A 15,832-nucleotide genomic window follows, 5' to 3' on the forward strand; every position below is an offset into this window, starting at 1 on the left:
AATCTACACACAGGGAAGTTTCCAGAGACTTGCTGAAGCAAAGAAGATGGAAGGACAACAAAGAGGGAGATGGAAGGACAACAAAGAGGGAGATGGAAGGACAACAAAGAGGGAGATGGAAGGACAACAAAGAGGGAGATGGAAGGACAACAAAGAGGGAGATGGAAAGGGAGCATAAAGTTACCCATAGTGTATGCAACAATTGTACACAGCATACACTGATAGCCTTCACAAAAAAACATAGGCATTTCAGCATGTTCTTGGGATGAGAGAACAGAAAGACCAAAGTCCAAACACTGTTTTCTGACACTTGTGAGGTACAGATTCAAACAGTGACACGGTCAAGAAAAGTGTTTGTTATAGTTATAAAACATTTTTATGTTACACTTCTTCAAATAGTAATAAAATAAAAATATTGTCCTGGAATATGAATAAACTTGCCATGACAGCAGAAATTGTTACTCATCAATGTATCAGCACCTACCAAAGCCAGCATTTCTTCATATATTTACTGCCAACATTGCAAACAACAGAAGAGAAGATCATCAGCTAAAGCCAGCTGCACTAAAAATCCAAGCATCTGTATTGACTTGCCTTCACTGCTCCTCAACTCAGGCTCCTTGAGGTCTACACTGGAATTGAAGCTTGTGCACAGCTGTAAGATGGTATCATTCTTAAGCACCAGGCTCAAGTGTTTGTTAACAGATGAACTTCTGAAAAGCTTCCTCTATCAATAGTTTTGTATGAGTAGTTTCAGTCTTGCTAATGGCCTTAGAGGCAGAAAGGGAGAAGCCTTTTCATTCAAAGGTCGACCCTGAACAAACACAGCAGTGCCCTGTCTCCCAATTCAGACCAGGGTCAACAGCCATTCATGTCCCCTAATCAGAGCTCAGTAGAAACTGCTCCACTACAGTTACATCACCTTCTTCTTTTCCTCTCAGGCTCCAAGAATAATTAGGCATCTGTAACTTAGCTCAAATCTTCAAAATATACAAAGCTCTACAAAAGGTGTAGTTTGTCAAAGCTTTAGCTACAAGAGGAGGATTGCCGTTCAATTGGAGAACCGAGGGTGTGCTCAGAGGAAGTGACGTGTACCTGCAGGGCTTATTCCAGAGACACGCCTATGGCAAGCATCTTCCCAGCACAGGGGAGCACCAAATGGAAATGGCTTGCTCTGAGTGACCTCAGCCTCCTAAGCCCTTATTAGAGTGCTTCCAGGCATCCCAACCACGCTGCCGCTCACCTCACATGCAACATGCTGCTAACAGCTGCTTTAACTGCAGAAAGGGGAAAAATATTAAATATAGTTACCCACCTATCTAAAAAGCATAGAAACAAACAGGACACTTGAAAAAGCAAAGGGAAAACAGACCCAGCCTCTCTTCTTCTGTTTTCCATTCCCACATATACACGTTATAAGCCCATTCTGCTGTCACACAGGCCTTCTCTGGAACACAGGGATACACAAACACCACTTGTCAGCCAAGGGAAAAATCTGCAAAATGTCTCAGTGCCCACAAGCCCAGCCCACAGTTCTCTACTCTTTAAACCAAGGTAATTTTGCAAAGATGATCCAGAAACACAACCTAAGAGCTGCTCCTTGCTTGCTTGTGGTTTCTATCCTCCAGGCACTTTCTCATAGCCACACAGGACACACGACACTTTTAATTTGTATTTGTTCAGAGGGGCGAGTGCTGTCAGGATTAATTTGCAAAGCCCCCTGAAGAGTGACAGTAACACAACAATGAGTAAATACTGTTCGGCTGAGGGGGGAAAGCCTTCCCCTTTGCTAAAAACCTACCTATCGCTATCCCAGAAGCCACTGCCATGGTCCCCATGGGGCCAGGCAACCACCTCTCCCACGCTCACCACCTGCGATGCAACATTTCCAAAGTTTGTAGCAACCAGCAGAAACACCTTTAAGTTTGCTAACATTAAAATCACATCCTGCAGCTATTTGGACCTTACTCTGCAACCCTGAGTCCTCATGCCAGGGTAGCTCTTTCCTCACCCAGTAGGCCAGTTGATTTGGTTAGGTCTGTTTCAGTCGTGTTGGGTTATCAGATTCTGGCTCTTCTGATTAAATTTTCATCATTAATAGTTTGTCATTTAGAAGTTCAAATTAAGGAAGCTATCATTAACCAAATGATACCACTTGTGAGTTGCCACAGAGTGGGTGCTCCAGACACAGGGAGAGCTTAGACAGGAACAAGGGCAGAAATCAGCTTGGGGATTATGGTAGCAGTATGAAGCATAGTTAGCAAAAGTTTTATTTAAAGAATAATTTTTACATACAGGGCCTGTAATTACTTCACACAGAATTCAATTACCAACACCCTGAGAAAAAAAAATAAGCTGAATTGTAGGTGATCCAAAGTGAGTATTTTCATAATGAGACAAATCAGTGACCTTTACCAATTTTTCCACCACAACAATGGTTGAAGAGAGAGGCTCTGAGCAACAAGAAGCATTTTTCACAGTACACTGCACAAATATCTCAATTAGCAGTCCTTGAGGCCTTTCTCAAGCTTACTGCCTCCTCCACACCAGTTACAGTAAAATGAACCACTTTTCCTGCCTGAGAAGTCTCTTCTAAGAAGTATCTTCATGCAGACAAAACAAGCCATGAGAGGAGGAAAAAAAAAAACCAACCGAAAAAAACCCCACCACACAACTGAATTATGGACAAGGTTTTTTCATTGACATTTGTTAACCAAGTAAAACGTTCTCGGTTCCCTTCCAAGCCTTCTCTTTCTTGGGGAAAAAAAAAAAAAAAAAAAAAAGCCATCCGTGGAGAAGAGTGACTGAGACAAGAAGTTGACACACTACTAATATTCTATTTTTATTCTCAGCTTATGAGAAATTATGTGTAATAGTCAGACTTCTGCCACTTTTATGCAGATTTCAATGCAAATCCTTGCTTGTGAAGGCTCCATTTCACAAATAATGGTGGCAGGGAGTCAGACCCTCTAGAAACAGAAGTACTTAGCAAACCACTTTGGTACATCATATACTCAGCAAAAGCAGCAGAAAGAGTGTAACAGGTTAAAAAAAAAAAAACTTAAATGGCTTATGAAAAATAGTCAGAAAGAAGGATCCCATGAACCATTCAGAGCCATAGTGGATTCCTGCCTCCTGCCACTCTTTTTTTCCTGATACCTGTCAGAACTGTGAACAGAAAACCAGAAGCTGTAAAAGGTGAGATAATGTTTACATTTCCTCCTTCCAGAGGACAGATGGATTTATGCACCCGCAGGTGGGTGTCCACATGCAAAGTACATGAAACAGAACAAAGACAGGTACTTTCAGGGCACCAAAAGACAAGTTACCATTTCTTACCTTGCTCTCTGCCAGCTGCCCAAAACAAAAGAAAGGGAGAGCAAGCAAGCTGCTCTTTTATGTCATGGCTATATTATCCTCCCAAAGCATGCAAAGAATACACTATACTCTCAATGTGCAAGAAATCCTTTGTGCTTCAACCAGGTGTCAAAGAAAACATACAGCTGTGGGCAGAGCTACACTCAAAAGGACACAAGAGTGCCAGGACTGTAGAAAATCTACATTTTGCCTGGGTAGCCAGAGAAAGAGGACTATATCAGTTTGGTCAAAGGCCAGTTTAATCAAGGGAGTAGACTAGATCTTACCCTTAATGCAGAAAAAACTGAGGAAAAGAAGCCTGAGAGTTTATTCATATTATTGTTATGCTAAAAAAAGTTCATCAACCCTGATTTAAACACAAGACAAGGTTCTGTCTGCAAGGTGTGGGAGAAGACAGAATTAAGTAAGGAAAAGGGGAAAAGGAGGACTAGGTAGGAACTGGAAGTGGAAATTGAGGAAAGAAAAGCAATGCCTCGTTTCACCAACCGAAGAGGAGGAAAGTATTCCTCTCAGCCTGGTTAATTCCACTGATTGCCAGTTTACCCCTCTAGAAGTGGAAACACCTCAACAAAAATTATTTCAACATTTGTACGCACTATCACAGCATCAGAATGTCAAGTTTGTAAACCTTCCCAGCAGTTAAGAGTAACCCTATAGATCAGTGTATAACAAACAGATTTCAGTAAAATCTGCACATAAATGAGGTGGTTTTTTTAATGGTTTCCATTTTGGGACTATATCCAATGGCATTACTAGATTAATAAATTCTGTTTCCAGCAGTATTCTTACTATTTCCATTTTCTGTAGCAATCTTATTGGCTACAGTTCACACAGAAGTATTCTTGATTACCTCACTTCATTTACATTTCCTGACATGAAGGGTGTACCAACACCTACTTCCTTTCATCTTCATAAACACACACTTAAGATACATGTCATAACACTCAACGTTCTGGGCAAAAGAGAGGAAGCACCATTATTTTAAAAGAATGTTCACATTTAACATTATTATCGCACACCAGCTGTCATGATACAATGTGTGAGTTTGCACACATTTTATGCAAAACTAGCCTTCAACAACCCTGTGAGCTTCATGCTCATAGTGAGATAATACAAGTGCATATTTTTTAAGGCAGGACACTGGCACCTAGACAGATAGAGAAATTCATCTCTATTTGAACAGAATATCATGGATGGATCAAGACAAAAGATGAGCAATGGAAAACTAGCGCCAGAGCTTTTAATCTCAGAACAGTTTTGGCAGTGCAAAATATTAGTGTCTCTGTCCAGAGACTGTCATCCTTAGAGCTGAACAGGTGCAACAGCTCATACACACTTTTCTCAGCTGCTTTGGTACAGTCTGCCAGGCTGTTCAGGCAACATTCAGAGGCCACATGAACAGTGCACAAGACAGCCACAATTGCTCCTTTAAATGTAAACATAGATTTTATTTTTTTTTTAATAGAATTTGAGTCTTTATAAGTGAGTCTTCAAAAGGTGAGCATTAAATCTCAGACCATGTGCACAGAACAAATAAATATCTATTTGACAGAAGCCAACTAAAAATTTTGTTTTAAAAGCCCATGGAAACATATGTCGCAAAGAAACTCACACGGACATACAATATACGCCCACACATGAATCTATGTTGGGCATACAGTACATTTTAAGAGAAGCCACCTGCTAAAGCAACTGTCCTAGTTCCAGAAGTAGCACTGCAATATTTTAACAGAGAACTAAATGACCTGAGGGAGCAACATAACAGAAATTCCTCAATGGGATTTCCTAATAAAGTGCTTGTGGTCACTGCATCACATTAGAGTACTCTATGACCCTAAGGTCAGGATAACATTAAAAAAAGCAACAAACCAAAACCAACAACAACAACAACAATGACATGAACAAAGCAAAAGACCCAAGCCAACTACATAGAAAGCATAGTCATTTGCAGCAAGTACACAATGCCAGTGTTTCTTCACCTATAATGTCTAAAATAGTATTATCTTTGAAAAGAAAACTAATATCAAATGCAACTAAACTGTAAGTATTATCTTTTATTAGTATTAAAGAAACAAAAAGAGGAATCCTGAATTCCAACCTGTCATGAGCCGCTCCTAAAAACATTAGTACTTCATGATGAGCTGGTCAAATGTATTTAACATGTTGCTTTTATCTTACAATTTCAACTTCTTAGTGATTGCTAACAATTACAACAAATCTGATTGGAAAAAACTGCAATGGGAAATATTTGGAAAAACACTATACTGATAACTTGGGTATTTTGGGGGAGAAAAAAAAGCAGTACCACAAACACCGAAACTGAGCAGTCCAGTTTCCTGCCAAGGTTTGTCTGTAGGTCATAATCTGATAATCATCAAGGCCTCCTAGAGCTAGAGAGAAGGTCAGAAGTTGTCAGCGTGAGAAGGAGCACAACAGCCACTCAGCATGACGCCTAAAGCCTTGTCCTAGTAAGAAGCCAGGTTTAAACAAAACAATCCCACAAAACCAAAACAATCCTTGACCAATTTGAAAACAGTAACACCCTTATATATTTTAACCCAATAAGATTACTGTTGCAAGAACCATACCATAGCCAAACACAGTGGGGCCACATGGACCCAGGCAGGGTGGCCTATGCAGGGACTCTGCCAAAGTTTGGAAGCCTACACTCGAGGCCAGCTCTGATGATGGGGGTTTATAACCCAAAAGCCTTGGGGCTCCTGATATTGCTCTGGAGCTCCAGCACTTGCCTGAGCAATGCCACAGCTACACCAGTGCCCAGACATTTTACCAGCTGAGCCTGCCCCACCGACCCAACTCCGTGGCTTGACCTTGGGTATGCCTTGCACCACAGCCTGGCCGGTGATCACTAGGGCACAGCTGCCACTGGCTACCACCCCCAGACCTGCTCTGCTTGCCTTGCTGGCACATTGAGGGCCTATGTCCCCTTGGGGAGCCCCATGATGCATAACTCCCTCACCCCATGGAGCAGTTCCTCCTTGGCAGCTTGTTGCCATTTGAGGTTTCCTCTATGCCTGGATGTTCCTTCACTCTCCCTGAGGGCAGCTTCGCTGTGCTAAAGACAACTTTATAGAATTGAATAGGCCTGGGGTTTTGCCCCAATTGCTTCAGGACTGAACTTCTGCCCATTCAAGCTGGTTATCAGCTTTTCAGGGTTGGATAGGAGCTTGCTGCCTGCGCAACTGAGACCTGGCACCAGCAGACCAGAGGCAGTTGAGCACTTTGCCATGTTTACTAGTTTGCATCATTATGACTAATTGAAAAACTAAATAACTGCAAATTAAGATTACTGAAGTAGCAAGCTTGCTGTACAGACTGAAAAAAAAAAATAAATAAAAAAAAATCTGTCACATCAAAACCCAGTCATAACTTCCAAACTCTGGCACACAGAGCTGATGTCCTAAGGCACCTTATGGCAACCACAGATTTATCTACCAGTGTCACCACTTTAACATCAGGATCTTATTTGATGTTTTCCTCATCCCCTCCATCCCCCCCCCCCAGTTCCAAGATGTTTCTTTAGTCTCAGATTCCAATTTCCATCTCAATTATCAGAGAAATTTCCTAGAGCAGAGTGACTTGAGTAGATGGATATATATACATCCATACTCTAGTACTCTGCACCTTGAATACGCTGTGAACAACAGGGCTAGAGGTAAAGTGTTTTTATAGCTAACTGCAAAGTGCAGCAATTTTTAAATAATCTCCCCTTCTCAAAGTGTTACTGATTTTGCTGGATTTTCCTAGAAAGGAAGAATGAGAGATCACTTAATGAAAGCACAGATTTGGGTGCCTGTGTTCAGTGCCAACCCTTGCAATCACCCTTCTCTAAAACCTTGAGCATATTGCACTGCAGCTCTGGGTGACCAGACTGAGAACTGACATTTCCTCCTTATTAACTGCTGGATCCAATGCATGCTACCTAATTTGCTTGTAAACACCCAACAACTAAGAAAATTTAACCCAAAATCTCAAAACAATTCATTGTCACAGGTGCAATCAAGAGACCATGCTCAGAAGATGATGAACATTTCAAAATGAAGCTCTCAGGACTCAAGGAGCGCTGGCATGAAGGCTGCCCATGCAATCACATTTGAGCCCTCTGGTGCATGCACTTGAGGATACAGTCTTTAATTACTGAATTGCTTTTGCTGCCAACACTTCATTCAGTATTTAGTTTGACATGCTCACCCAAGGCACAGCAATTCAGTCCTCGGTTTTACCTGCCCTGATCAAAATGCAGCCACATGTATTATTTACTGAGAAATGTTCAAGTCCCAGCTTGACATACAAAAATTCTTACTTTTTGTTGGCAGCTTTCCTGTAGTGCTTAGAATTAAGCACCTGCATATTTCTGAAGCAAGGTTATTTATTTTTAGCATCACTCTTTTTAGGAGAGAAGAGTGTATCTCCTTTACTTCACAGGTAAGAAGTGAGACTGTGTAGACACAGTAAGGCCAAAAAGCCTTCACTAATTTGAGGTAGTCAAATTCAGGTGCTGCTAGTGTCATTTTTGTCAGAGCACTCTGCATTTCAGAGATCTCTACATCCTAAAAAGGAACCAGAGTCTCCACTGGCCTCTGCCACAGCAGACAACACTCAGCCCTTCTGCAAAAAAACCCCACATAAAGTAAAGATACACACATGCAATTATAAAAACACTGTAAAAATGTCATTAGTGATTTGTACAGCTTCACACAGAGCAATTTTCTTCTGAGGCAGAAGAAAACACAAAATCCAACCCCAGTAGTCAATTTCTCTAACCATGAAAACATTCTTTTTTTTTTTCAGTATAAATCCTCTGCATTTTTGCATCAAAGAAAAAATAGTCCTACCAGACAACATCCCCTTCAGCAATTCATCCCCTTGAAAAACTTATCCTGTGCACTGAAGACAACATGCACACACACACAAAGTGCTCACTAACTTGTGAACCTGTTAAAGAGGTTCCTTCCCTTTCAGTACCTCTTCAGCCAGTCATAAAAGGTTAAAGTCCCTCACCTGAGAGCTTAAGAGATTAAAGAGAGAAAAAAAAACGCTGAGCCATCACATTAAGACATTTTTCTGCTGAGTAACACATCCTTCAAAAACTTTACTGACAATTAATGCTTGACATTCTTTTGGTCCCATACAACCAGAACGGTATTTCAATATTTCCATAATATATTTCACTATTGATAATAGTAATAATTCTCTATAAGTCAAAAAGTCAATCAAGTGTCACTGCTTCACTGAAACTGTCAGCCTTCACTATAAACACAGCTTTCAAATAGAGACAATCAATCAACAGTCCTATACTCAACCGATTTCCAGTACAAAAGCCATATACCCAGGAGCTACATATAACATGGATAGATATTATGCAGAAAATATTTCTAATTCTATAAGTAGCTGCTCTCACTGAAAAGTAGACCATTATCAACAGTCTTACTGCCCTGGGATAAGCAACATGTACTTCATGAAGGCAATTGAAAACTGATTAAGTTGCGGTTTTTAAAGACAAAATAGAATAGCTGCATGGGGAATGTACCTAAAAGCTGTTAACAACAGCCTTGGCAATGAAACTTGTAAATATGCAATAGCATTCTAAATGACAGAAAGCACCAAATTTCCAACATCTCGCAAGATACTATAGCAGCACTGTATTAGTATTTGTTACTCTAGCTCTCCTGATAGAGAGCTAGCAAAAGAATGAGGAAATAAAGTTCCATCTCTTTTTGCATATCCAAGTATTCAGGACAGCATGCAAGCACACCAGCTCATACCATTTCTTCTTATCAAGAGAGGCCAGCAAAACTATTCTTGAGAAAACAGGAAAGCATACTTAAGCAAGATTAATTTGACATTCTCCTCCACTACAGTTTCAGGAATGACAATGAAGGATCCCACAAAGTAAGCATTTATTTTAAATTGCAGATGTGTGACTTAACAGAGAATACCAAAAAGTACAAATAATCATTTGAGTTCAAAGAGCACAATAGTTTTATTGTTACTCTTCTCTATATAACAGGTTCAAAATACTCTCAAAAGATAAGTAATTCCACATGCTTCATTTTGTTTTTCTTGTCCGCCCAAAATTTCTACAGATATATAAGTGGGAAACCTAACCAGGAAAGTTAGCAAATTATTTTAGAACTGGTTATAATAATAGCTTGCATTAGCATAAATCCACAATGCAGTATCCTAAAATCTGAAGAATAATTCAGTTATAAATACGCATGTACATGCCCACGCCTGCACATCAACTTGCTGTGCAGGCTAGCGAGGAAGTAGGAAAATAAGTGAGAGGTATATCTTATGGTACACAAAAAGGTCAAATAACCTGTCAAGAGGAGAATTAAAGCCTTCTGGGAAGATACTGGCTTTTCCTCCACAGATTTAATCAGTCAGTCTGTTATACTTACCAGTATTTTGTTATCCACTTTATCTCCCTTGGTTTCCAGCTTTACTTTCTTCTTGACTGAAATTTTGATTTTCCTCCCAATAACATCCCTGATGCTTTCTGAAATAAAATAAAACACCTTAATTGAATACCTTAAGTGACAACTTGAGAAGGAAACAGATGTCACAGTCAAGCTTTGGGAAGACTGAAAGCTGTGTTGTTCCACTGCTTGCACTCATGGGAGTCTCATGAACATGCACCAGTACCAAACCCAACCGTACATAAGTACAGCTTCATAACTATGCCATCTACACGCTAAACCATGTCTGCTACATTAGGATTATCAATTTTGCATGCCAGGATTCTAAACATAATTTAATGTTTCTTCCCAGCACTACTTACACATCAAAAGCATTCCCCAAGACAAGTCCCAGCACCGCTTAGCTCTACTCTGGGAAAATACAACCAATTCCTCCCTTGCTATTATTTGTACTGGAAAAGGTAGCTTTTCTGCAAACCCAACTAGCTTCTTGCATTGCAAAAATTTTAGCCTCTTGTTGTTAATATCAGGGAGGCTAAATGGGCCAGACAGTGGAAAAGCCAGTGTTCACACATTTTGCCCTCTGCACTTTTGAGCTGCAAAGCAAACCCAGCAGACTTTGAGACACCTGCCTGTTATTGGAGCGGATGCTATGGAAGGCAACTTTGGTGTGGGTCCAAGTCTGAACAACAATGTAGCCACCTCACGGTGCCAACACCAACCTTACATTAATTGCCATAATGTTTTCATACATAAATGCATACACATGTATATGCAGTCTCTGCCAAGTACCAAATGAACCAGTCCTTCCCCTAGTTTGCACCCTGGCCTGAAGGGAACATATATACAGAGAACTGAGTCAGAAAACTTCATACAACTACTGACACTGATGTAATTGGGAGATAAACAGAGGAGTACATCCAGAAGAGCCAATTTGGCACCTTGTGTAAGTTTGGCTCCCCAGCCCCCCCCCCGAAAAGGAACAAGAAAGACATCTTTTAAACACATGAACCTATTTCAAATACTACAGCTGGCATCTGTAAAAGCCAGTCTCCGCCTTCCCAGGTGCACACACTTGGCTCTCATGCACGCTAAAGTTTAAAGGCTAAAAGTGAAGACAACGGGCTCTTCCATTGGCTTTTACAGTGCTCTCTGTTGCACTTTTCGGCACAATTTTCATCCAGCAGCCAGAATGCATTAGTGCAAACAACACACCGTTTATTCAGCCTGGACATTTAGCCCAGGCCACAAGCATTCTGCCTGCAGGGCAGGAGGGTGCGCAAAGTCAGAAACACGCCTGGGTCAGAGCGACTCTCCACCAGAAAAGAGCTCTTTCTGCAGAATCGGCATGTTTTCCGCAGGAATTTTAATTTTCCTATCAGAAAACAAAAGCTCCTCGGTGGCAGCGCCTTGCCCGGCGAGAAGCCCGCCCGCCCCAAGCCGCGGCAGCCCGGTGGCAAGCGGCCAGCGCGCCCGGCTCCCCGGGCAACCGCTTGGTCTTGAGCCAGGCTGCAAGCTCCCCGACCAGCCAGGTAAGCAAAGCCCGGGGAAAAGTACAGCCCAGCTTGAACTGTTTTTGTTATTGTGTTGTTTTTTTGGTTTGTTTTTTTTTTTTTTCCCAGGCTATGTGTCCCGTGGGTAATGCCTAATTCTGGTCTTACTGTCCCCTGCTTGGGAATCCAGAAGCAAGATGATCTTGCAGTCTTTTCACCAAGTCCTGCCTCCTTGCAGAAGGAAAGGTATTGCTGCTGTCACTGCTACTTTATTTACCTCAACCCCCAGCTTCTGCCTTTCAGTTTCTCCTCTCCCACAAAGAGCACCGAGTGCCCGCATCTAGCAAGGGACTTCCTCCTGAAGCACCGGCGTGGACAGACCTGCTTCCCCTTGCTGTCCCACAGGTCCCACATCGCATCAGTGGCAGCGACTGAAGGCTCTCAGCCTTCAACAAGCTATAGGGTCTGACACCCGAGACTCCACAAAGCTCCCTCCAAGGCTCTATCTGCCAGAAAGGGCTAGCAATGCTTCTTCGAAGAGAAAAGATTTAGATTACACAGATTTTTTTCCTACATGACCCATTGGTGGCAAAGCAATTTGCAAAGCAGTTTTTCAGACTGAGGAACACAAACACAATATTAAGGCTCATATTTTCAAGTGCTCATTCATTTTTAACACCGAAGACCATGACTGCCTGCCTTCTGACACCTGCATCTCACAGGAGCTGATCCAGGCAAGTCAAGAGTAAGAGAGGGTTTTTTGAGGACTATGTCCTAGAGACCCGACAAAGGTCACACAGGAAGTGAGTAACAGAACAAAAACTGCAGCTCAAACACTCCTACTCCCAGTTTAATCTCCAAGCTCCAGTCACTGTTAAGGCACATCCTTTCCTACTGTTCTGAAAACACAGGGTTACTACAAAAAGCCTATTTAAAAGGTTAAACTGTAACACACAGACACCAAAACACAGCTAGAAATCAAACCAATCTACATGAACACATCCGCGTGCCCCAGAAGAGCCCTTGACAAAGCAATATGGGTGGGTGCGGGGCAAAAGGAGTGAGGAGTAATTCTTCAAACTGTCCAAAGCCATCAGAGGAGGGATGTGCAAAGATGCTCACTTTGCTCCTCCTGTCACCGTGCACCACATCTCACCTATGATACTGGAGTATTGCACAGATCCACGGTGATTACTGCCACGTATTAGCACCTCACACATGCCTGGTCATTTTTCAAAAAGTCCATGGTTTTGACCACAACTACTCCTAGCACACATGACAGCTCGTAACTTCTTAGCAGCAAGCTACAGACTGAAGCAAAACCCATAGTTTGCACACTACAATGACTGCAAAATAAAGCTATTTCATCTATACAGGAAAAAAACTTAAAAATTCTATGACAGCTGCAACCATCCATCCAGATTTTTACCAATATTTTGTAAGTGCTAAAACTCATTACCACCAGACAGCACTGACTGATGAAACTGAAGGAAATTCAACAGTATAAATGTCAGTAAGGTTTAAAGGACTGTACTCCATGCAACATCTACCGTGTTGCCTGACAAATCTGTTTCCATCTGTCACTAAGGCAACACTTGAAATTATTCTAATGTTGGCGACATCTTCGGATGTCTCTTCAACAGGCAAAACTGCAACTAAACCCAAAGGAATTATGGCCTGAGCAAGGCGGCAGAGGACCAGGCCTGGAGCATCAGACTTGTTACCCCCAAAGGGCACTACAGCACTGTGTTAATGAACCATTTATCGAAAGCTCCCTCACACCAACGACAGCATTTTTAAGGACCTCAGCATTACCTAAGCATATAACGTGAGGGGGTTGTGTGCATGGGGCCGTAAAACTTTAATTACAATTGCCCTCGCTCTCTCGTACATGCACAGCAAAGTGAGTCTGAAACTATACAAAGCCCAAGGGAAAAAATAATTTTAAAAAAAACAACAACGACCAGAGCCAGAGCTCGGAGCCTCTGCCAGGCACGCTCGGAAGACCCGCCGGTGTCCCGGCGCAGGGGCACGGCCGAGCCGAGGCAGTTTGACCGGGGGTCCAGCAGCCGCCGCTGCCCCCCCTCCCCCGCCCCCCAAAACCCCTCGCCCGCAAACCCCCCCACGGCGAGCGGGCACAGCGACCAGCGGCCCGCCGACCAGCGCCCGCCGCAGGGCCGGGGCAGCGAGGAGCCCGGCGCTGCCCGGGAGCGCTGCGGCCCCTGCCCGCGGCCGCCTCCCCGCTCCCCGCCGCAGGCTCGCAGCCCCCGCCCGCCAATTCCCGCAGGCAGCAGCGGGGCCAAGCGCCGGCACCGCGGCCTCGCCGCCCCCCACCGGCTCCTCCGCGTCCCCTCGAAGCCCCGCGGAGCCTCCCCGGCACCCGCGCACCTCTCTCGGCTCCCCCAGCCGACCCCCGCCGCGCTGCCCCCGGCTCCACACACCCTCCCCCCGGCTCCCCCTCATCCAGCGCCGCAGCCCGAGGTCGCGCACGGCGGCCTCCAAACTTGCCCCCCTCTCTCCCGCAACACCTTCCCCCGAGGCTCCGTCCCCGCCGCCATGCCCCGTCCCTTACCGATCAACTCTCTAGGGACGTCGGAGCTCTCCTCGGCCATGCTGGCGCTGCCCGGCGCTGCCCCGGGGCTGCCCGGTGCGGGGCTGCTTCAGCGGCGCGGCGCGGCGCCCCCCCGCCCGGCCAGGCGGGCACGCACCCCGCGGGGCGGGGGGAGGAGCGGGAGCGGGCGGGCCGGCTCTGCGCCTCCCTCTCCGCGGGGCGCGGGGGCGCTGAGCGCGGGCGGAGGGAAGGGGCTGCTCCCGGCCCGCGGAGCCCGCTCCCTCCGCGCTACAGGGCACCCCCGCCCGCCGCTGCGGCCGGGAGGGGCATTTCCAGGGGAGAGCGATGGCTCCCGGCGCGGCGGGCCGGGCTCGGGGCGGCCCCGCTCCGGCTCTCTCCTTCCCCCGCACACAACCCGCGCCGCTGGGCTCCCGGCACCGGCGGCTGTGGAGCGGGAACGAGGAGGCGGCTGCGGAGGATCCCCCCGCCCCGGGAGGGCTGGCGCCCTCGCCCCGGCCCGGCCTCCTCACCTCGCGAGAGCCGCCGGGAGCCGCCCGCCCGCCCGCGCCCACCCGGCACCGGCGGCAGCGGGGGGGGCGGCCGGGAGCATCGCCCTCAGGGGGACATCGCGCCCGCCCGGCCGCCGAGGCGGAGCAGGAGGAGGAGGAGGAGGACAGCGGGCTGGGAAATTCAGGGCGGCGAAGCCGGCTCCTCCTTCGCCCGAGCAGCAGCAGGCGCTGCGGCGAGCCCGGGAGGGCGGCGAGCCCGGGAGGGCGGCGGCGGGGGCCATCTGCCGGCGGCTGGAGCCGCGCCGCTCCCCCGGCCCCGCCGCAGGGCAGCGGCGGTGTCTCGGCTCCACAGACCCTCTGCCCTCCTCAGGTGGCCCTTCAGGCTTTGTACCGCAGGAACCCTCCTCGGCTCGTGTCATTTACAAAGGGTGCATGGTATGAAGGGGGTGGCTGGCATCGTCAAGCCAGTCCTGGCTGCCCGGGAAGGGGATTGCCCAGGCTGGGTCACTTCAAGCCCTGGAAGAGAGCAACCTTTGATCCAGAACTCATCTGCCTCTCCCTCGCTCCCCCACCTTATCTGCAGAGGGACGGCAGCCGCTTCAGCACCTGTTCTGAGATAACGCCTGCGCTAGGGACTGCTCCGCAAACTCCTGACGCAGGGAAAGGCAAGTCTCCGGGGCTGTGCTAGGTGGAAGGGAACCAAACGTCCTTCCTTTCCCAGGACCAAAGACAGGTGCACAAATGGCAGCGTTTTGCTTGGGGCTCCGTGCTGCTGAGAATTGTTGTCGTGCCCAACAGCTCCATCACAGGAACACGGCACGTGTGCTGCTTAGTGCTGCCTATAAAAATAAGGCCAGAAAGATGCTTATTGGATGAGAGTGAAGGATGAGGCTCGGCAGCTCTGGAGATCCTTCTGCTTGCTTCTGGTAGCGATGCCTAATTTCAATGAAAGGATCATTTTCACTGCAGCAGGACTGTGATTGGTCACCCTCCATCCTAAAGGGGTGGATTAGTGCATAAACTTCGTATTTTAAGCACTCTACAAGCGAGTGATGGATCTGTGAGATCAAAGTAATTTATATCTAGTTGAGATACCTAGTTGAGAAACCTGAAATGCTCACAGTCAGAGCAACAGAGTTGCAGAAGAATAATTTTGCTGGTGCAATACTATACTCTGCACTCTGTGTCCATAGCCTGTTCTTCAAAAGAAGGAGCTTGAAATTGGTATGACTTGTCATACAATTTTATTATAATTCCCCACGGCACCAATCAGCTTTCTAAAATAGTATCGGAGGTTATCTTACCAACACAGATACAATTACTACAGAAATAGCTACAATTTCCTCTCTTTTCAGGTTGCTGTTTACATGTAACAAATAAGGACATCCTTTAAAGAAAACAAACAAAAAGTGAATATATTTGTAAAAGAATATAGTATAGAAGCTGTGCTCTTTTAAT

General features: G+C 45.6%; 1 protein-coding gene across 6 annotated transcripts in view; it reads right to left on the reverse strand.

Moving 5' to 3' along the window:
* CARMIL1 (capping protein regulator and myosin 1 linker 1) overlaps positions 1-14,002 on the reverse strand; it is a 193,922-nt gene extending 179,920 nt beyond the window's left edge. For 4 of the 6 annotated variants that reach the window (XM_051609134.1, XM_051609132.1, XM_051609133.1 and 1 more), the window contains exons 1-2: positions 13,887-14,002; positions 9,804-9,901 (exon numbers count right to left, since the gene is read on the reverse strand). In XM_051609134.1, the coding sequence (XP_051465094.1) occupies positions 9,804-9,901; positions 13,887-13,926 (138 nt within the window). In that variant the 5' untranslated portion in view covers positions 13,927-14,002. The remainder of the gene's footprint in view (positions 1-9,803; positions 9,902-13,886) is intronic. The other 2 variants (XM_051609137.1, XM_051609135.1) reach the window with 1 other exon arrangement.
* Positions 14,003-15,832: the final 1,830 nt, after the last annotated feature.

The sequence above is a fragment of the Apus apus genome, chromosome 2 (assembly GCF_020740795.1).
Source record: "Apus apus isolate bApuApu2 chromosome 2, bApuApu2.pri.cur, whole genome shotgun sequence".
NCBI classification, from domain to species: Eukaryota; Metazoa; Chordata; class Aves; order Apodiformes; family Apodidae; genus Apus; species Apus apus.